Source organism: Somniosus microcephalus, chromosome 9 (assembly GCF_052327205.1).
Source record: "Somniosus microcephalus isolate GS21.2 chromosome 9, FLI_Smic_1.0, whole genome shotgun sequence".
NCBI lineage: Eukaryota > Metazoa > Chordata > Chondrichthyes > Squaliformes > Somniosidae > Somniosus > Somniosus microcephalus.
Genome location: NC_140995.1, coordinates 44,276,428 through 44,299,999, shown reverse-complemented (window position 1 = coordinate 44,299,999; position 23,572 = coordinate 44,276,428). Strand labels below are relative to the sequence as shown.

At 46.7% G+C, this 23,572-nt stretch overlaps 1 protein-coding gene across 11 annotated transcripts in view; it reads left to right on the top strand.

Moving 5' to 3' along the window:
* Positions 1 to 23,572, top strand: part of LOC147112361 (protein eyes shut homolog) — a 2,879,641-nt gene that overhangs the window by 2,230,518 nt on the left and 625,551 nt on the right. For all 11 annotated transcript variants that reach the window (XM_085996555.1, XM_085996552.1, XM_085996547.1 and 8 more), the window contains one exon: positions 4,346 to 4,467. In XM_085996555.1, the coding sequence (XP_085852681.1) occupies positions 4,346 to 4,467 (122 nt within the window). The remainder of the gene's footprint in view (positions 1 to 4,345; positions 4,468 to 23,572) is intronic.

Here is a 23,572-nt window from a genome sequence, read left to right as displayed (position 1 = left end):
GTTCACATTAATACATCCTGTGTCGCTATCCATTAGTTGTCTTTATCACAGCCCAAAACTGTTCATTCACTAAAGTTTACAAAAGTGGCAGAAAACCACTTGGTTGCGGTTCATGGGTTACGTCGTATTTTGCGTTTCAAAACTTCAAAGTTTTGACTTCTCCCCTTTAACCTCCGAAAAGTCATCAGAGACACGGGGGTCGATTTTCATTGACCCGTGGAGTCGGGATTGGAGGTGTGCGGGGGGTTAAAGTCCCGAATTCGGGGGTCCCGACACCATCCCGCCCCCCAACCCACCTCCATGTAAGTTTCAAAGGAGGCGGGTACCTGCCCCGCACTGGGACCCGCCTACCCGAGGCGGGAAGGGATCAGTGACAATTAGTTAACAGGCAGTTTTTAGCCTAATCCCTGTTTTAAAGCTTGAAGTGTGGGATTCCCGACGGCTCCAAACCACGCCAAGTTAGAGGAGTCGGGCCGTCGGGTTAAAGGAATTGGAGGGGTTGAGATGTCGGTGTTCAGGTGAGTGATGGGTGCATGAGTGCAAAGGTAAGTGTGTTTGGTGTGTCTAAAGTGTGTAAAGAAGTTTAAATTACCTGTACTTACCTTTTCAGCCTTCCTTCCTGTAGCTTTCGGGAGTCCATCATCTAATCGGCACAGAAAGCAGAATGGCTGCGAACTGTCAAAAGTGACAGCCTGCAGCTTTCTGTGCCGGTGAGATTTCTAACTGAGTCTGTGTCGAAGGACTCAGGTTAGAAGTAAGACTGCTTCAAACAGCTGTGAAACACTGATATTTCATCTGTCAAAACGTCTTGACAGATGAAATTTCAGTCTGTGACGTCACCTGTTGCCGGGTGGCCCTTAATTGGCCTGCTGAGCCCGCTGGGCAGGCTCAACAAGGTCAATCAAGTTAAAATCGCGTGGATTGGCCGCATCTCGATGGAGGCGGGACTACAACCCCGAAAGTTGTAGTCCCGCCTCCTTCCCGACTTCTGAATGAAAATCACCCCCACGATGTCTGCAAAACTAAAGGGGTTTGTTTATCTCTGTTGTCTATCAAAGCAAGTTCCATGTCGCCTCATCAGTGACAACTTTACATTTCACTTTGAAAAAAACCTTTTGGCCTGGCAAAGCATTTCAATATATATCACAATTAAAAATTAAGAATTAAGGGTCTGTGTATGTCTACACATCCCACTCAAAACACTATCAGGTCCTAACTCAATTGAATATCCACAGTAGGCCTTCTGTCATAGCTTGTCACAGGAAGCCTAACTTGAGGGCTCTTATCATCGTTACCTCTCGTATGTCACACAAGTTGAATAGATTTTCCATAGCAGTCGATAATCAGTTCATTATAAAAGACCAACACTGACTGCCAGCCAGTTGTACTGTGATATACTATCCAGTGGCACTCAGTCTCATTTTGGTTTTTAAGTCAATGGAATAAAAATGGGGAGAGATGTCTAACGAGCGGCTGATCCGATTGGGACATTGATTATTCTGTTGAAACTGGTGCACGCATTCTCTCATGCGTTCGATCTGATAGAGTGGATACAGAGAGAATGTTTCCACTTGTGGGGAAGTGCATAACTAGAGGCCATCAATATAAGATAGTCACCAAGAAATCCAATAGGGGATTCAGAAGAAACTTCTTTACCCAAAGAGTGGTGAGAATGTGGAACTCACTACCACAGGGGGTGGTTGAAGCGAATAGTATAGATGCATTTAAGGAGAGGCTAGACAAGCATATGAGGGAGAAGGGAATAGAGGGTTATGCTGATAGATTTAGATGAGGAAAGTCAGGAGGAGGTTCATGTGGAGCATAAACGGTGGCATGGACTGGTTGGGCCGAATGGCCTGTTTCTGTGCCGTATATCCTGTGTAATCCGATATCAGCTGTTTTACACTATCGCCCATAGTCAAAATTGCATCCATTGAGTATAACCTGGCAATTAATTTTCAAAGCATTTTTTATCCAGGCTGTTCCCTGATGTATTCTGTTTTAATGCAGTGAGCTCTGGGATGTTGAAGGCACCCTCGATTATTCACTTCTATTCCTAGTTGAGCTGATTAAAGCCTTGTCCTCCTTGCTGGGTTGTGCTTTGCAGAAACGGCCGAGGCAAACAGCTGCTGTCAGTTTTAATAGATGTGTTAACTATATTGTGGATGCCCATTTGTGGCAAGTGGCAGATAAAAATACAAGTGGATGAGGAATGGAAGACATAGAGAGAGAGGAAGGAGAAGCAAATTGAACATGAAAAAAGCAAACAAAGGAGAAATAGGAAAACAAGAAATTAGACGAAAGAAACTAAGCAGGACACATAGGAATAAAAAATATACCTGAAAAGGGATGATAATCAGGAAAATCAGGCAGACCAGATGTTACCCATCCAACTTCTGCCCTTATTTGTGCCATTGCTTTCCAATAAGAGTTTTCATATCTTTGATGGAATTGGGGGTTTGAATGAGCGATAGTCTTTGTCACTTTTCTAATGAATCTGCCAGGAGTCTGGCCCTAGAAATAGTAGATGCATTGCTGATCATCTTCCAACATTCGATAGAATCTGGAACAGTACCCATGAATTGGAGGATAGTTAATGTTACCCCACTATTCAAAAAAGGTGGTAGAGAGAAAACGGGGAATTACAGACCGGTAAACCTGACATCGGTAGTGGGGAAAATGCTAGAGTCCATTATAAAAGATGTAATAGCAGAACACTTGGAAAACAGTGACAGGATCGGACAAAGTCAACATGGATTTACAAAAGGTAAATCGTGCTTGACTAATCTGGAATTTTTTGAGGATGTAACTGGTAAAATAGATAAGGGAGAACCAGTAGATGTGGTGTATTTGGACTTTCAAAAGGCTTCCGATAAGGTCCCGCAAAAGAGATTAGCGTGTAAAGTTAAGGCACATGGGATTGGGGGCAAGGTATTGACTTGGATAGAGAACTGGTTGGCAGACAGAAAGCAAAGAGTTGGAATAAACGGGTCTTTTTCCGAGTGGCAGGCAGTGACCATTGGACCGGTTGGACCATTGATCGGTCCTTGGACCCCAGCTATTCACAATATATATTAATGGTCTAGACAAGGGAACTAGATGTAATATCTCCAAGTTTGCAGACGACACAAAGCTGGGTGGGCGTGTGTGCTGTGAGGAGGATGCCGAGAAACTCCAGGATGATTTGGACAGGTTGGGTGATTGGGCAGAAGCATGGCAGATGCAACATAACGTGGATAAATGAGTGGTTATCCACTTTGGTGTCAAAAACAGGAAGGCAGATTATTATCTGAATGGCAATAGATTGGGAGAAGGGTAAGTGCAACGAGACCTGGGTGTCCTTGTGCATCAGTCGCTGAAGGTAAGCATGCAGGTGCAGCAGGCGGTTAAGGAGGCAAATGGTATGTTGGCCTTCGTAGCGAGAGGGTTTGAGTACAGGAACAAGGATGTCTTGCTGCAGTTGTACAGCGCCTTGGTGAGACCACATCTTGAGTATTGTGTGCAGTTTTGGTCACCTTATCTGAGGAAGGATGTTCTTGCCATGGAGGGAGTTCAGCGAAGATTCACCAGGCTGATACCTGGGATGGCAGGAATGACGTATGAGGAGAGATTGGGTCGATTGGGCTTACACTCACTGGAGTTTAGAAGAATGAGAGGGGATCTCATTGAAACTTATAAAATTCTGACAGGACTGGACAGACTAGATGCAGGAAGGATGTTCCCGATGGTCAGGGAGTCCAGAACCAGGGGTCACAGCCTAACGATAAGGGGTAAGCCATTTAGGACAGAAATGAGGAGGAATTTCTTCACCCAGAGAGTGGTGAACCTGTGGAATTCTCTACCACAGAAGGCAGTTGAGGCCAATTCATTAAATATATTCAAGAAGGAGTTGGATATATTTCTTAAGGCTAAAGGGATCAAGGGATATGGGGAGAAAGCAGGGACAGGGTACTGAATTTGGATGATCAGCCATGATCGCATTGAATGGCGGAGCAGGCTCGAGGGGCCGAATGGCCTACTCCTGCTCCTATCTTCTATGTTTCTATGTAAATGATGTGAATGTTTCCTTACAAGAACATGGAAGATGAGAATTTTTACAAATAGGAGAAGGCAATAAGGCCCAACAACTCTGCTTTCCTTTGAATAATTAACCTCACTTATTGACCTTTGCACCATATTCCTCAATCTGTTTTCTCGCTAGAAACACATTTAATTGTGTCCTTGAATCCAAAAGTTTGCAAACAGAAGCGCAAAATTAATTTTATGCTAAGGGGAAGTGGGGAGATTGCTGTTTCCAAAAGAGTTTAATCCAAGAATCTATGCAATTCCTTTTCCTCCTGCACAGAGCTACCAGTGTGTGTGTCTTCCAGGCTGGGAAGGGGATTTCTGTGAACGAGGAGTCAATGAGTGTGCATCCGAACCTTGTCAAAACAACGCAACGTGTGCAGATCTTGTAAATGGCTACCGGTAAGTACTAAACCCAAGAGTCATGAACATTTTAAATAGCAAAAAAGATGCATTGAGTTGATGGCAATTGAGGATGCAACATTCACAGAAGTAGAATTGCATATGTTTGCGTGTATGTAGAGTGGGCAGGGTTGGTCTATAAATACAGTATGAGATTACTGCATAGAATTATATAGAAATTACAGCTCAGAAACAGGCCATTCAGCCCAACAGGTCTATGCCGGTGTTTATTCTCCGCACGTGCCTCCTCCCACCCCTCTTCATCTCAGCCTATCAGCATAACCTTCTATTCCTTTCTCCCTCATGTATTTATCTAACTTCCCCTTAAATGCGTCAATGTTATTCGCCTCAACTACTCCATGTGGTAGCGAATTCCACATTCTAACCACTCTCTAGGTAATGAGGTTTCTCCTGAATTCCTTATTGAATTTATTAGTGACTATCTTATATTTATAGCCCCTAGTTTTGGTTTTCCCAACAAGTGGAAACATCTTCTCTACATCTACCCTATCAAACCCTTTCATAATCTTAAAGACTTCTATCAGGTCACCCCTCAGCCTTCCCTTTTCTAGAGAAAAGAGTCCCAGCCTGTTCAGCCTTTCCTGTCTCTCAGCCTCTCAGTTCTGGTGCCATTCTTGTAAATCATTTTCTCCAGTGTCTCTATATTCCTTTTATAATATGGAAACCAGAGCTGTGCATTTGCTGTGGTATAATTGTAATTATATGTTTTAACACTTAGTTTTATATAATTAAACTGTGCAAAGATGATAATGGCTCCCATACAATAGGTGATAAATTCCACCAGCATAAATACTGTAGCATATATTTGGCCATTGAACTAATAATAGTTCAAATCTGAAGTAGTAATTATTCAAAACAGCACCGTTATTTCTAGGCGTCTTGAATAGTTAAACATTTCATTACCTGTCAGATTAACAGCAAAACATTTTTAATTGAAACCACCTTTGACTTTTTGACAAAACAATCTCCCTTTGAGCAAACTGTACGAGTCTACAGCAAATGATTGCAAACTTCTCAGACAGAGAGAGAGAGAGAGGATTATGAATCTTAAACCGAATCAATAGTTTTTACTAAACAGAAACTGCTGGGAGGTTGGTTGCAAATGAAATTCAGTTAGAAAATAGTCAAAGTTGCTGGCTCAGGGAAAACCTATTTTGCCAGGATCAATCTCGAAACCTGTTTTTCTGTTCATGGAGTGAAAGAATTGATTTGGCATTACCGCAGTTATGGGTGTAAACTGCAGAACCGCCTATAAACAAAGCAAAAATCAGACGTTTGGCAGCATAGATTTTAACAAACTTGAATTCGTTCACAATTTTTTCCCCAAAATGTTTCCTCTCAATAACCCCTCCAAGTTACAGTTCTTCATGTGTGAGCCTGAAAAGCAAGTTTTGGCAGCCCTTCTAAATGTAGGGGCACATGATAACTCCACCCGACATCCGCACACACCTTCCAGCCGGGCTCACTGGAAAATGATCAGGAGCAACTCACCCTTCCTTATCTCTGTAACCTCCTCAAGCCCTACAACCCTCCGAGATCTCTGCGCTCCTCCAATCCTAGCCTCTAGCACATCCCCAATTTTCATCGTTCCATCATTGGTGGCCGTGCCTTCAGCTCCCTAGGCCCAAAGCTTTGGAATTCCCTCCCTAAACCTCTCTGCCTCTCTCCCTCTCTCTCTTCCTTTAAAACGTACCGCTTTGACCAAGCTTTTGGTCACCTGTCCTAATATCTCCTTACGTGGCTCAGTCTCAAATTCTGATAATCCTATGAAGTGTCTTTGGACATTTTACTACATTAAAGGCGCTATGCAAATGCAAGTTTCTGTTCGGCTGCCCTGGAGGATGTTGCAAGCTTCAATACATGTTTTGCTCCTTCCTCAATAATGCTGTTCACCTGTATGAAACAAGTGAACAAGGCAACACTTGCAGGACTATGAAAGAACCAGAGGGGGGGGGGTGAGAATTATTTTTTATGCAGCAAGTTATTGTAATGCAGAATTCACTGCCTTAACGGGTGGAGGAAGCAGATTTAATAAAAGGGTTATGGGGAAAGGCCAGAGGGGAGTGGGACTAATCGGATAGCTCTTTCAAAGAGCCGGCACAAGCATGATGGGCCAAATGGCCTCCTTCTGTGCTGTATAATTCTATGAGGTGCTCAAGTGTTGAGCTGGCCTAGGTTTCTTAAAGCTGTATTAAAGTTTTGAAATAAAAAGAGAAAATGCTGGAAATACTCAGCAGGTCAGGAAACATCTGTGGAGAGAGAAACAGAGTTAACGTTTCAGGTCGGTGACCTTTCATCAGAACTGGTCAACCTGTTTGCATTTCAGATTTCCAGCATCCGCAGTATCTTGCTTTTGTATTACAGTTTTGAATGTTGGTAGAAAAGTTTAATTTCTTTTCACTGAACAGTTAGGTAAATCTGTTTTGTGAATAAACTTCTACTGCAGCAGAGAGCAGATTTTTTTGCATTGCAAGACTTTTAATGCCATTCCTTTTATGATAAAAATTGTGCAGCAGCAATTTCACTGGAGGAAACAATGTCCTCAGGATGGGAATACCTGTGGGAGTTCGAATAGCAGTGCATGATTTGAATTAAAAAGATGAATTCATGAGGCGATAAAAATTACACCTTTGATGTTATCTATACACCCATCATTCCCCTCAGAGACACATTTATAAACTAAGTCCTACCTGTACATTAACTGTTTTCGCCATTTCTGCATCATAAGAAAGGTCATCACTGCATTAAGTTTTAATGCAACTAGACTCTTCCAAGCCGCTGCAGGGGACATATGGCCCATCTTCCAGTCTGCTGTCCATAGTTATATCAACCAAGTGACAGGGGCTATGTTTGCAGAGAGCAAGACCTGCATCACTTTCCATGTAGAAAGGACGCATCAGCTTGACAGAGCACACTGAAAGGATTCCCAAGCGTGCAGGGTGTACTAGATGGTGCCAATCAGCCTCCTTACATCAACGACGGCCTCCTACTAAACAAATTATCACCATCTGGTATCTCAGCAAAGCTATCTTCATGGTTCTCAAGTCTCTTCTCAAACTGCTATGACTGTGCTGTAGTTGATAGTGTTTATTACCCCCTGCCCCCCTCCCCCCCCACCAACTCAGGGGTACCTCTGAACTTTTCTCTTCTCTCTCACTTTGTTCTTTCTTTGTTCCTGCCAGGGGAAGGCAGCAGCAGCCAGCTTCCTGGCACCAGGGACGCTTCTGCTGCTCAGAAAGGGAGGAAAAAGAGTGGGAGAGCAATAGTGGTAGGGGATTCTATCGTAAGGGGAACAGATAGGCGTTTCTGTGGCCGCAAACGTGACTCCAGGATGGTTTGTTGCCTCCCTGGGGCCAGGGTCTGGGATGTCACTGAGCGGCTACAGGGCATTCTTAAGGGGGAGGGTGAGCAGGCAGAGGTCGTGGTCCACATTGGGACCAACGACATAGGAAGGAAGGGGGATGAGGTCCTGCATCAAGAATTTAGGGAGCTAGGTAACAGATTAAAGAGCAGGACCTCGAAGGTTGTAATCTCTGGATTACTCCCAGTGCCACGTGATAGTAAGTATAGGAATGGGAGGATAGAGCAGATGAATGCGTGGCTAAAGAGTTGGTGTAGGGGGGAGGGTTTTACTTTCCTGGATCACTGGGCCTGCTTCTGGGAAAGGTGGGACTTGTACAAGTCGGACGGGTTGCACCTGAACCAGAGCGGGACAAATATCCTTGCGGGGAGGTTTGCTAGCACTGTTCGGGGGGGGTTTAAACTAACTTGGCAGGGGGATGGGATACAGAGGGGAGCTGAAATAGGGGGTGATGTGCTGCCAATTATAGAGAAAAAAACAAGTCAGCTTGGTAGACAGGGCAAATATATAAGGGCAAGGCTGGATGGCATCTATTTTAATGCAAGGAGTCTTGCAAATAAGGTGGATGAACTGAAGGTGTTGATAAACACATGGGAGTATGATATTGTTGCTATCACGGAGACATGGTTGAGGGAGGGGCAAGACTGGCAGCTCAATATTCCGGGGTACAGAATCTTCAGGCGAGACAGAGGGGGAGGTATAAGAGGAGGGGGTGTCGCAATATTAATTAAGGAGTCAATTACTGCAGTAAGGAGGGATGATATATTAGCAGGGTCCTCTAATGAGGCCATATGGGTGGAGCTTAAAAACAAAAAGGGGGCAAGCACTTTGCTGGGAGTGTACTATAGGCCTCCAAACAGTCAGGGGGAGATAGAGGAACAGATATGTAGGCAAATCTCAGAGAAATGTGCAAATAATAGGGTAATAATAATGGGGGATTTCAACTTCCCCAATATTAACTGGGATAGTCAGAGTGTGAAAGGCTCAGAGGGTGTAGAATTCTTAAAGTGCATCCAGGAGAGCTTTTTGAGCCAGCATGTAGAAAGTCCTACAAGAGAGGGGGCGGTACTGGACCTAATTCTAGGGAATGTGGCCGGCCAAGTGGAAAAAGTGCTAGTAGGTGAGCACTTTGGTGATAGTGACCATAATATGGTAAGATTTAAGGTGGTCATGGAAAAGGACAGGGATGGGCCGGAAATAAAGGTTCTAAATTGGGGGAAGGCCGATTTTAATAGGATAAGGCAGGATCTGGCCAAAATGGACTGGGATCAGCTACTTGTAGGAAAATCCGCATCGGAGCAATGGGAGGCTTTCAGAAGGGAGATTGAGATCATACAATGGCAACATGTTGCCGTAAAGGTCAAGAGTGGTTCCAAAAACCACAGGGAACCTTGGATGTCAGGGGATATACGAGAATGGATTAGGAAAAAAAGGAGGGCTTTTGGTAGATACAAAAGGCTAATGACGGAGGAAGCCCTAGAGGAGTACAAAAAGTGCAGGGGGATACTTAAAAAAGAAATTAGGAGATCAAGGAGGGGCCATGAAATAACACTGGCGAGCAAAATAAAGGAAAATCCTAAGATGTTTTATAAGTATATTAAGGGTAAGAGGATAACCAGGGAAAAAATAGGGCCCATTAGGGACAAAAATGGCAATCTGTGTGTGGAGCCAGAAGATGTAGGAGGGGTTCTAAATGAATTTTTTGCATCTGTCTTCACTATGTAGAAGGATGATGTAGACATAGAAATAGGGCGGGGGGACTGCGATATGCTCGAACATATTAACATCGAGAGGGAGGAGGTATTGGCGGTTTTAGCTGGCCAAAAAATGGATAAATCCCCAGGCCCGGATGAAATGTATCCCAGGCTGCTGTGTGAGGCAAAGGAAGAGATTGCGGGGGCTCTAACACATATATTCAGGACCTCTCTGGCCACAGGGGATGTGCCAGAGGACTGGCGAACCGCTAATGTAGTACCATTATTCAAGAAGGGTAGTAGGGAAAAACCGGGGAACTACAGGCCAGTGAGCCTAACATCAGTGGTAGGAAAATTATTGGAAAAAATTCTGAGGGACAAAATTTGTCTCCACTTGGAGAGGCAAGGATTAATCAGGGATAGTCAACATGGCTTTGTCAAGGGAAGATCATGTCTGACTAATTTGATTGAATTTTTTGAGGGGGTGACTAGGTGTGTGGATGAGGGTAACGCAGTGGATGTGGTATACATGGATTTCAGTAAGGCCTTCGATAAAGTCCCGCACAGGAGACTGGTCAAGAAGGTAAGAGCCCATGGAATCCAGGGTGCCTTGGCACATTGGATACAAAACTGGCTTAGTGGCAGAAGGCAGAGGGTGATGGTCGAAGGTTGTTTTTGTGACTGGAAGCCTGTGGCCAGTGGGGTACCACAGGGATCAGTGCTGGGTCCCTTGCTGTTTGTGGTCTACATTAATGACTTGGATATGAATGTAAAAGGTATGATCAGTAAGTTCACGGATGATACAAAAATTGGTAGGGTGGTGAATAGCGAGGAGGGTAGCCTCAGTCTGCAGGACGATATAGATGGGTTGGTCAGATGGGCGGAACAGTGGCAAATGGAATTTAACCCGGAAAAGTGCGAGGTGATGCACTTTGGGGAGACTAACAAGGCAAGGGAATACACAATGAATGGAAAGACCCTAGGCAAGACGGAGGGTCAGAGGGATCTGGGTGTGCAAGTACACAGATCCCTGAAGGCGGTGGAACAGGTGGATAAGGTGGTAAAAAAGGCATATGGGATACTTGCCTTCATTAGCCGAGGCATTGAATATAAGAGCAAGGAGGTTATGATGGAGCTGTATAAAACACTGGTTAGGCCACAGCTGGAATACTGTGTGCAGTTCTGGTCGCCACACTACAGGAAGGATGTGATCGCGTTAGAGAGGGTGCAGAGGAGGTTCACCAGGATGTTACCAGGGCTGGAGCGCTTCAGCTATGAAGAGAGACTGGGCAGATTGGGTTTGTTTTCCTTGGAGCAGAGGAGGCTGAGGGGGGACATGATTGAGGTGTACAAAATTATGAGGGGCATAGATAGGATGGATGCTGAGGAGCTTTTTCCCTTAGTAGAGGGGTCAATAACTCGGGGGCATAGATTCAAGGTAAAGGGCGGGAGGTTTAGAGGGGATTTGAGAAAGAACTTTTTCACCCAGAGGGTGGTTGGAGTCTGGAACTCACTGCCTGAAAGGGTTGTGGAGGCAGAAACCCTCACAACATTTAAGAAGCATTTGGATGAGCACTTGAAATGCCATAGCATACAAGGCTACGGACCAAATGCTGGAATATGGGATTAGATTAGACAGGGCTTGATGGCCGGCGTGGACACGATGGGCCGAAGGGCCTCTATCCGTGCTGTATTACTCTATGACTCTATGACTCTCTATGTTGTGGCGGAGCCACTGAATGACTCTGGGCAGCTGTATATAATTCCCTTTAACGATGTTCTAACACCAGCCTAAGCCTGTACCATTGTGTTAGACATTACTGTGTTTTGTATATAGTGTTTGTATGTACGGGGCGTGGCCCCTTTAAGAGCACGGGAAAACACGGGCAAACGCGATGACGTCACGTCGTAAACCATGTGACTGTCCTCGTGGAATCTCCATCTTGTTAAGACCTGTTTTCGTGGTACTCCTGTATCGATCTCAACAAACTGTTTGAACTCGTTTAGTCTTACATTAAAGACCTGTTTGATTGATCTCCTGAGTCGACCTCAGTTATTGGTTAGGAATTCGTCAATTCCTACATTGGTGACCGCGTTTTTTGTGAACGTTTTTCGCAAAAAGAACACAGCATGGAGGCCAATGCCATTTTGCTGAAGCTACCGCAGTTCTGGAAGCAGCAAGCGACCTCATGGTTCATTCAGGTCGAGGCACAGTTCGCCCTGAGGGACATCGTTGCGGATCAGACCAAATATCTCTATGTGGTCTCCGCACTCGACGGCTCTACCGCCTCGCGGATCGTCAGTCTCCTCGAGAACCCTCCAACGGAGCGCAAGTATGAAACCCTCAAGGCACGGTTGCTGCAAGTTTTCGGGCTCACTAAATCGGAGCACGCCCGTCGATTGCTCGCTGTGCCCGGGCTCGGGGACTCCAAGCCTTCGGAGTTGATGAGCCAAATGCTCACATTCTTGGGCTCAGAAACGGAATGCTTCCTCTTCCGTGAACTATTCCTCAGCCAGCTGCCTAAGCAGGTGCAAGCTGCCCTGGCCAGATCCGAGGTGGAAGACTGCGTGGCACTCGCGGCAGAAGCGGACAAAATTTTCGCGGTAACGCAGCAGTACTGCACCGCCACGAGGCACCCATCCCCCACAGACGCCGCCCCAGCTCGTCAGCCTGCTGGGCTGTGTTTCTACCACGCGCAGTTCGGCGCGAAGGCGTGACGTTGCCGCCCTCCCTGCAGCTTTCCCCCCCAAAAAAACAACTGCGACTACTGAGGAACGGGTCTAACGGGCGCCCCGCGGCCACCATGGCGATCGGCAATGCGGGCAAGTTGCTTTTCATCACTGATACGCTCTCCGGTCTGTGCGACACCGGAGCGCAGTGCAGCATTTTACCCGCATCAACCCTCGATGTGCAGGCAGGGAATTACGGCCTCGCCCTTGAAGCGGCCAATGGCAGAGCAATTCGGACCTTTGGCAGATGGCGAGTGGAGGTGTGCTTCGGGGGGCAACGTTTTCACTGGGAGTTTGTGATGGCCAAAGTTTCTCAACCCATTCTCGGCACGGATTTCCTGTGCGCCAACAGCCTCCTGGTCAACGTGAAGAACCGGCGGTTGATCAACGCTGCAACTTTCAATTTTATCCCTTGTTACCGCAGTAACATTACGTCGCGCACCATCGCCTGTGCTTTCCCGACTCCTGACGAGTTCACTCGTCTGCTCGCCGAATTTCCCGACCTGACAAGACCCACGTTCTGCTCCACAGCCACGAAACATGGTGTGGAACACCACATCACCACCAACGGCCCCCCGGTCTACGCGCGGGCCCGGCGCCTGGAACCTGGCAAGCTGGCAGTCGCAAAGGCGGAGTTCACGACCTTGGAACAGTTAGGGATTATTCGCCGGTCAAATAGTCCCTGGTCTTCACCCCTCCATATCGTCCCGAAGCCTGGCAGCAGATGGCGACCATGCAGCGACTATCGCCGCCTCAACGACGCCACCACTCCTGATCGGTACCCGATCCCCCACATCCAGGATTTCTCTGCCCATTTGGCAGGGAGCACCGTCTTCTCGAAAGTCGACCTCGTACGGGGCTGCCACCAGGTCCCAGTGCACCCACAGGACGTCCAGAAGACCGCAGTCATCACCCCATTCGGCCTCTTCGAGTTTCTGCGAATGCCATTTGGGTTAAAGAACGCCGCCCAGGCTTTCCAACGCCTGATGGACTCTGTGCTGCGGGACCTGAAGTTCCTCTTCGTCTACCTGGACGATATCCTAATTGCCAGTCCCACTAAAGAAGAACATATCTGTCACCTACGCACCCTTTTTCGACGCCTCAACCAACACGGCCTGATTATCAACCCGGCCAAGTGTCAGTTTGGCCTGCGCCAAATTGATTTCCTGGGACATTGCATCACCGCAGAGGGAGCGGTTCCTTTACAAGCGAAGGTAGAGGTGGTGATATCCTTCCCACGCCCGCAAAGCATTAAGGCCCTGCAGGAATTCCTAGGCATGGTAAACTTTTACCACCGTTTCGTGCCTAAGGCAGCACTAGTCATGCAGCCCCTGTACGAGGCCCTCAAGGGCAAGACTGGCAAGAACCTGGTAGACTGGATGGACGACATGGCCCGAGCGTTCGACGACACCAAAAGCGCCTTAGCCAACACAACCATGCTGGTGCACCCGCTGCCAGGAGCCACCATCGCCCTCACCACCGATGCGTCAGACTACGCAATCGGCGCCGTGCAAGAGCAGTGGGTGAACGGGACATGACAGCCGTTGGCATTCTTCAGCCGTCAACTACGGTGGAACGAGAGAGCGTATAGCACGTTCGACCGGGAGTTGCTTGCCCTTTTTCTGGCCATCCGCCATTTTCGCTTCCTCCTGGAAGGACGTCCTTTCACCGCATTTGTGGACCATAAGCCACTAACCTTTGCCATGGCCAAGACCGCCGAACCGTGGTCATCCCAACAGCAACATCAACTGACCTACATATCCGAATTCACCACGGATATACAGCACGTGGTCGGTAAGGACAACCTGGTGGCAGACTGCCTCTCCCGCGCGATCGTCAATACGGTTCATTTGGGCATCGATTACGCCCTTATGGCAGTGGACCAAGCCTCAGACCCAGAAGTCCAAGCCTGCAGAACGACCGTCACTGGCCTCTGGTTGGCCGACGTCAAGTTCCATTCGGCAGGTACCACGCTGTTGTGTGACGTCTCCGTACGGGGCCCTCGCCCGGTCGTGCCGGTCGTCTGGCGCCGTAAAGTGTTCGACGCCATACATGGGCTGTCACACCCAGGAATGAAGGCCTCTCAGAAGCTGATGTCAGCGAAATTCATATGGCATGGCATGCACAAGGATGTCCGCGACTGGGCCAACACCTGCGTGGTCTGCCAAAAGGCCAAAGTACAGTGCCAAGTCAAAGCTCCGTTGGCCACCTTCACAGTTCCGGAGCGCCGTTTTGACCATGTCAATGTAGACCTGGTAGGACCACTCCCACCCTCCCATGGTTTTTCACACATCCTGACCATGATTGACCGCACCACCAGTTGGCCGGAGACGGTCCCCTGTCATCCACTACTTCGGCGGACGTGGCCAGGGCATTCATTTCCACCTGGGTCGCCCGTTTCGGAGTGCCCGCAGATATTTCTTCCGACAGAGGACCGCAGTTTTCCTCCGAACTCTGGAATGCAGTAGCCCAAGGACTCGGTGTCAAATTACATCGCACCACAGCCTACCACCCACAGGCGAATGGCCTCTGTGAACGTTTCCACCGATCACTGAAAGCCGCCCTGAGGGCTAACCTCCAGGATGCTGGATGGGCAGACAAGCTACCGTGGGTCCTGTTGGGCCTTCGCACGGCCCCCAAAGAATATCTTCGCTCTTCATCAGCGGAGCTGGTGTACGGTCAGCCGCTGCGAGCCCCGGGGGATTTCCTGCCAGCTTCGACGAAGCCATGGTTTGGGTCTGACCAGCTTACTAGTCACCAGGAGGCGGCCAGATGCTTCGCACCGGTGCCCACTTCGCACCACGGGCTGCAGAGTTTGCACGTTCCCCCGGAGCTTCACAAGGCTGAGTACGTCTTCATTCGCCATGATGCTCATAGGGATCCACTCAAGGCCCCATATACTGGTCCCTTCCGCGTGTTGGAGGCAGGGGACAAAACCTTCACAGTGGATGTTGGTGGTAACCGGACCACATTTCGGTCGATCGCTTAAAGCCAGCACATCTGGACCTCGACTGCCCCATCGAGACGGCACAACCGCCGAGACGAGGTCGGCCACCCATCGCCGTTACGGCAGACCAAGTGCAACCGCCCGCCAGACCACCAGCCGCCCAACAGCCTCCGCCTCAGGAGTACAGGAGTCGTTCTGACAGGCTCATCAGACCCCCTCACCGTTTGACTTTGTCCGTTAAACCGAATTCTGGGGGGGCGCATGTGGCGGAGTCACTGAATGACTCTGGGCAACTGTATATAATTCCCTTTAACGACGTTCTAACACCAGCCTAAGCCTGTACCATTGTGTTAGACATTACTGTGTTTTATATATAGTGTTTGTATGTCCGGGGCGTGGCCCCTTTAAGCGCGCGGGAAAACGCGGGCAAACGCGATGACGTCACGTCATAAACCACGTGACTGTCCGGGCAGTCCTCGTGGAATCTCCATCTTGTTAAGACCTGTTTTCGTGGTTCTCCTGTATCGATCTCAACAAACTGTTTGAACTCGTTTAGTCTTACATTAAAGACCTGTTTGATTGATCTCCTGAGTCAACCTCAGTTATTGGTTAGGAATTCGTCAATTCCTACAATGTCACTGTTTTCCCCACTCATTATTCAACCCTACCCATCATTCAACCCTACCCAACCTACATTTACAGTCAGCGCCACTTACACTGCCCAGGATTATTGCGGCCAGCCGTTTATAACGGGGAGCTAACAATAGCCATTTGCCATTCCCATAGATGTCAGTGACAAAGGCACTGCTTTTACCATATTGATCAGTCTGCTATTTCGGGCAGACTCAGCCATTCGCACCTCATTAAGGTGCGATTACCATGGCTACTTAATCCCCTAGTGTCAAGTTACAGTTTGGAACTAACAGCACTGACTAAAAAAAAGAAAGAACCTGCATTTATATAGCGCCTTTCATGACCTTCAAACGCTTTACAGCTAATAAAGTACTTTTGAAGTGTAGTCACTGTTGTAATGTAGGAAACTAATGACTGCAGCAGCAACCATGGCTGGTAAGAGAAAAGCGATGAGCTCCAGCATGTAAATTGACCTCCTAAACAAGATGGACGACTATGAGCCAGTGCGACCTAACACAGCACTTCCGTCTACCTAAATCTACTGATGCCGACTTACACAGGGATAGCGTGAACAGCAGAGGAGGAGGTGCGAGGGAAAGGGTGGGGAAGGCCAGGAGGCACTTCTGCCCTGGTTTCAGAATGCCCGTGGGAGAGAGGCACATATCAGTGGTCCGCTTTCAGCCCAAAAAGGCAAGCAGTTGGCTGAGGCACTTGGCAGGCCTGATGCAGGCCTCAGAGATGGAAGTGTCACCACAACAGAGGGTTCCTTCGTGCACACGGAGAAAAGCTTAACTCCGCTGCCACAGGCGCTGAGCACTGGTTAGAAAATGTGTTGCTTGGGCTCCTCAAAGGTTATGAAAACCTTTTCAGTTGTAATGAGACTGGTGTTTTCCACGGGTGTGTTGGTTATGACCCACTCTTCTGTTCACTGGGGACTTGGGGCATTTTTAATATCAGAATTGAAAAGCAGAGAAGTTGGAGTATTGTGTGCAGTTCTGGTCAAATGTTACAAAAAGATGTAGAGGCACTGGAGAAAGTGCCAAAAAGATTTACAAGGGTGATAACAGAACTGAGATTTTATACCTATCAGGAAAGATTGAGTCTAATAGAGATCTTTAAGGTTATGAAAGGGTATGAAAGAGTAGATGTAGAGAAGATGTTTCTGCTTGTGGGGGAATCCAAAACTAGGGGTCATAAGTATAAGATGAATATCACTAATAAATCCAATTCTGGATAAACATCTTTACCCAGAGAATGGTTAAAATGTGGAACTCGCTGCCACATGGAGTAGTTGAGGCGAATAGTATAAATGCCTTTAAGGGGAGCCTAGAGATGCATTTAAGGGGAAGTTAGATAAGCATACAAGGGAGAAAGGAATAGAAGGATATGTTGATAGGGTTAGGTGAAGAGGGGTGGGAGGAGGCTCATTTGGAGCATAAACACTGGCATAGATCATAGCTATTGGGTCGAAGGGCCTCTTTCTGTGCTGCAAATTCGATGTAATGTTATGTAAAGATTAATCTTTGAAAAGCACTACTCATTTTACCATTCACCTTATATAGTGGGCAAATTGCTTTCACACTATTAATATAAGCAGTGAGAACTTTATTAATATCCTTCAGATCGTAGGCCCTCAGTGTAAACAACCTCCAGTCCACTCACAGTATAACAGTTTAATCACTAAATCTTGATCTCATCCATGTCCTTTCATGGGCCTAATAATGTCTTGTTTCTTTCAGTTCTATGATGACAATTCTCATTAGTCTATAACCAACAGCTATGACTTCTTACTGCTGAAAGACTTCAACCTCAATCTTCCTTTACCAATTGGGATTCTCAGCCTCATTATTTCCTCTGACCTCAATCGGAATTCCCACATTCCTTCCATTGCAAATGTTCTTTCCAAGAAGCATAGTTTTCTCTTTCATGCCAAGTGTAGCTTTTGACTCCTTAAAACCTAAATTTGGCTCAGAATTAAGTACTGCTGCCATATCCTGAGATATTCTTTTAACTCAAAAGCAAAATACTGCAGATGCTAGAAATCTGAAATAAAAACAGAATTCCAGTTCTGGCGAAAGGTCATCGACCTGAAATGTTAACTCTGTTTCTCGCCCCACAGATGCTGCCTGACCTGCTGAGTATTTCCAGCATATTCTGTTTTTATTTATGTTCTTTTAACTCTTGTGTCATAAGTATGGATAGCTACAAGGAAAATAACATGTCATCTAGTAGGCTCTCATCTCTAGCCTCCAACTTTTCCCCATCACAACATTCTTGCCTCTCCCTATTTTTCAGTGATGCTATGGTCATTGATGAAAGAAAGAAGTTGCCTTTCACAACTTCAGGATGTCCCAAAGCGCTTTACAGCTAATGAAGTACTTTTGAAATGTAGTCACTGTTGCAATGTAGGAAACACATTGCACAGCAAGCTCCCACAAACAGCACAGACGTTAGGTGTTGGTTGTGAGATAAATATTGGCCGGGCCACTGAGAGTACTGCTTTTTTTTGAAATAGTGTCATGGATTCTTTTACATCCACCCTAGAGGGAAGGCAGGGCTTCAGTTTAACGTCCTATCCGAAAGACAGCACATCCGACAGTGCAGCACTCCCTCAGTACTGCACTGGGAGTGCCAGCCTAGATTATGTGCTCAAGTCTCTGGAGTGGGACTTAAGCCCACAAACTTCTGATTCAGTAGTGAGAGTGCTACCCACTGAGCCACGGCTGACACTATAATCAGTAATGTTCTAAACTTTCATCTTTTCTTTCCTCGAAGATGCAAACATGCTGCTGTTGCTACATCCTTCCAAAACCTCCCCTAATCTTTCAATCTCTTCCAACCTTTCAAAACCCAAGCTTGATGTCACCTAAATACTAATTATTAATTAATGTTTATAATATATAATTTCACTTGGGTGTTCATAAATAAGAAATCTCTATATAATTAAACTAATTTTTTTTATTATTATGTAGATCTATGATACCATTACTGTTACATCTATACATTTTCTGGGTGTAATGCAGTGTGCTTTGATACATTTTACTTCATTTCTTTTGCCACTTCAAATTCTTCCAACAATCCTTCGGCATACTTCTCAAATCTAAATATGAATTAAAGTAAGAAATGAGTGGGAATATAACCACTGGATCATTGTAACACACAACTCATTAGCAATGTGCACATCCTCCTGTGCGACTGAATCTCACAAGATTAATTTCTGTTCATAATTGAGGTGTGCCAGACCAGAGCTTTCTGAGTACTTTAGCAACCTACCCGAGGCAAAGGCTTTTTTCTTTTATTATGATTCAGAGGTTGCCACAAATGATCCCACAGGCTGCTAAAGGATGCGCGAAGGTCCAGGGGAATTTCAGGCTGTCTTGAACAGCCAGCTTTTTCCTTTCACGTTGACAACTCGCATGATGTGACATTGAAGTCCTACGTTTACTGTAGTAAAGTTGCTGACAATACATTGGATGCGGCAGCATCGTGGTTATGTTACTGACACTACTAATCCAAAGAATGTGAGTTCAAATGCCACCATGGTAGTTTGAGATTTTGATTTCAGTTTCTTTTTAAGAAAAAAAAAACTGGTGTCAGTAAAAGTGACTATGAAGCTGTCAGATTGCCATAAAAACCCAACTGGTTCACTAATATGCTTTAGGGAAGGAAACCTTCCATCCTTACGTGGTCTGGCGTATATGTGACTGCAGTCTCACACTGGTTTACTCTTAGCTGCCCTCTTTAGTAGCCCCTCAGTCATATCAAACTCAGGGCAACTAGGGATGGGCAATATATGCCGGCCTTGCCAATGATGTCCCCAGCCTGAAAATATTTATTTTTAAATGGCTGCATTTAGTGACACAACTACTTCTGGCTAGAATGGCGATGCTTGGGTAATTCCCGCGCCAATCACGCCTAGAGGCCGCACTGCTGTAAGTGACTGGGATTGACTTTATACACGTAATTTGTATTATGTAACTTTTTTTTAATCAATCCTGCGATGTGTGCATCACTGGCAAGGCCAGCATTTATTGCTCATCGCTAGTTGCCCTTGAGAAGGTGGTGGTGAGCCGCCTTCTTGAACCACTGCAGTCCTTATAGCGAAGGTACTCCCACAATGCTGTTAGGGAGGCAGTTCCAGGATTTTCACCCAGCGACGATGGAGAAACGGCGATATATTTAACGGCGATATATTTCTAAGTCAGGATGGTGTGTGACTTGGAGGGGAACTTGGAGGTGGTGGTGTTCCCATGTGCCTGCTGCCCTTGTCCTTCTAGATGGTAGAGGTGGCGAGTTGCTGCAATGCATCTTGTAGATGGTACACACTGCAGACACGTTGCGCCAGTGGTGGAGGGAGTGAATGTGTAGGGTGGTGGATGGTGTGCCATTAAAGCGGGCTTCTTTGACCTAGATGGTGTCGAGCTTCTTGAGTGTTGTTGGAGCTGCACTCATCCAGGCAAGTGAAGAGTATTCCATCACACTCCTTACTTGTGTCTTGTAGATGGTGGAAAGGCTTTGGGGAGTCAGGAGGTGAGACACTCGCCGCAGAATACCCATCCTCTGACCTGCTCTTGTAGCCACTGTATTTATGTGGCTGGTCCAGTTAGGTTTCTGGTCAATGGTGACCCCCAGGATATTGATGGTGGGGGATTCGGCGATGGTAATGCCGTTGAACGTCATGGGGCGGTGGTTACACTCTCGCTTGTTGGAGATAGTCATTGCCTGGCACTTGTGTGGCGTGAATGTTACCTGCCACTTATCAGCCCAAGCCTGAATATCATCCAGGTCTTGCTGCATTCGGGCATGGACTGCTTCATTATCTGAGGAGTTGCAAATGGAACTGAACACTGTGCAATCATCAGCAAACATCCCCACTTCTGACCTTATAATGGCGGGAAGGTCATTGATGAAGCAGCTGAAGATGGTTGAGCCCAGGATACTGCCCTGAGGAACTCCTGCAGTGATGTTCTGGGGCTGAGATGATTGACCTCCAACAACTATAACCATCTTCCTTTGTGCTAGCTATGACTCCAGCCAGTGGAGAGTTTTCCTCCTGGTTCCCATTGATTTCGGTTTTACTAGGGCTCCTTGATGCCACACTCGGTCAAATGTTGCCTTGATGTCAAGGGCAGCCACTCTCACCTCACCTCTTTTGTTCATGTTTGGATCAAGGCTGTAATGAGGTCTGGAGTCGAGTGGTCCTGGTGGAACCCAAACTGGGCATCAGTGAGCAGGTTATTGGTGAGTACGTGGCGCTTGATAGCACTGTCGTCGACACCTTCCATCATTTTGCTGATGATTGAAAGTAGACTTACGGGGCGGTAATTGGCCGAATTGGATTTGTCCTGCTTTTTGTGGACAGGACATACCTGGGCAGTTTTCCACATTGTCGGGTAGATGCCAGTGTTGTAGCTGTGCTGGAACAGCTTAGCTAGAGGCATGGCTAGTTCTGGAGCACAAGTCTTCAGCACGACAGCTGGGATGTTGTCAGGGCCCAAAGCCTTTGCTGTTTCCAGTGCGTTCATCTGTTTCTTGATATCACGTGGAGTGAATCTGATTGGCTGGAGACTGGCTTCTGTGATGGTGGGGACCTCAGGAGGAGGTGGATATGGATCACCCACTCGGCACTTCTGGCTGAAGATGGTTGTACACGCTTCAGCCTTGTCTTTTGCACTCACGTGCTGGGCTCCGCCAACATTGAGGATGGGGATATTCATGGAGCCTCCCCCTCCCGTTAGTTGTTTAATTGTCCACCACTGTTCATGACTGGATGTGGCAGGATTGCAGTGCATAGATCTGATCCGTTGATTGTGGGATCGCTTAGCTCTGTCTATAGCATTTTTAGGTATGCCTGGTGCTGCTCCTGGCATGCTCTTCTACACTCCTCATTGAACCAGGATTAGTCCCCTGACTTGATGGTAATGGTAGAGTGAAGAATATGCCGGGCCATGAGGTTACAGATTGTGGTGGAGTACAATTCTGTTGCTGCTGATGGCCCACAGCGCCACATGGATGCCCAGTTTTGAGCTGCTAGATCTGTTCTGAATCTATCCCATTTAGCACAGTGGTAGTGCCACACAGCCGATGGAGGGTGTCCTCAGTATGAAGATGAGATTTCGTCTCCACAATGACTGTGCGGTGGTCACTGCTACCAATACTGTCATGGACAGATGCATCTGCGACAGGCAGATTGGTGAGGATGAGGTCAAGTAGGTTTTTCCCTCGTGTTGGTTCTCTCACCACCTGCCGCAGTCCTAGTCTGGCAGCTATGTCCATCAGGACTCGGCCAGTAGTGGTGCAACAAGCTACTCTTGGTGATGGACATTGAAGTCCCCCATCCAGAGTACACATTCTGTGCCCTTGCTACTCTCAGTGCTTCTTTCAAGTGGTGTTCAACATGGAGGAGTACTGATTCATCAGCTGAGCGAGGGCGATAGGTGGTAATCAGTGGGAGGTTTCCTTGCACGTGTTTGACCTGAAGCCATGAGACTTCATGGGGTCTGGAGTCAATGTTGAGGACTCCCAGGGCCATTCCCTTCTGACTGTATACCACTGTGCCACCACCCCTGGTGGATCTGTCCTGCCAGTGGGACAGGATATACCCAGGGATGGTGATGGAGGAGTTTGGGACATTGGCTGAAAGGTATGATTCTGTGAGTATGACTGTTAGGCTGTTGCTTGACTAGTCTGCGGGACAGCTCTCCCAATTTTGGCACAAGTCCCCAGATGTTCATGAGGAGGTCTTTGCAGGATCGACTGTGCTGGATGTGCCATTGTCATGTCCAAAGCCAGTGCCGAGGTCGATGACAGGTGGTCTGACCGGTTTTATTCTGATTATTGCTTTTTATAGTGGTTGTGTATAACTAAGTGGCTTGTTAGGTCATTTCAGAGGGCAGTTAAGAGTCAATCACATTGCTGTGGGTCTGGAGTTATATATAGGCCAGACATTAGTGAACCAGATCGGTTTTTACAACAATCCGATAGTTTCATGGCCACTATTCCTAATACTTGCTTTTTATTCCAGATTTATTTAATTAACTGAATTTAAATTCCGCAGCTGCCGTGGTGGGATTTGAACTCATGTCTCTGGGTCATTCATCCTGGCCTCTGGATTACCAGTCCAATAACATAACCACTATGCTACTATTCTCCTTAAACTATCGTCCACTCACTGCATTTTGTTGGAGAAATCATTCGGCTTTTAACAGGAAACGTTACTATAGTTTCAGTCATGGTTCTGTTTGCTGTAGTTTGCAGAGACTCTGTTTAAATAGACTCTGTAGACTATTTGCTGTAGTGCGCTGTATAAGCAGATGCTGTTTGCTGAGTAAATAGACTTTGTTGGCTGTAAAGTAGACTGTTTGCTGTGAGTCTTGCCGTAAGTCCCACCCCGCCTCCAACTCATCGTGTGACACGGTGGTGTCAAAACTCACTTTGAAAAAAAGTATCCAGAATGGATTTTCCACTGAAATATTGAACTTCCCTGGGATTGTTGACTTCAAATAGAATTCCTACAATCTCCTTGACAACTTTAATATGAACTACAAATCCACCATAGCAAAATGAGGGGGACAAAAAACTAAGTAAATGTGAATAGATTGTTTTCACTGCTCTGCGAGATGGTAATGAGCGGACATAATTCTAAGATAATCAAAAAATGTATCAAAAGTGAAGTTAGAAATAATCATTCTTTATACTGAAGACTTTTGTCTTCACTGC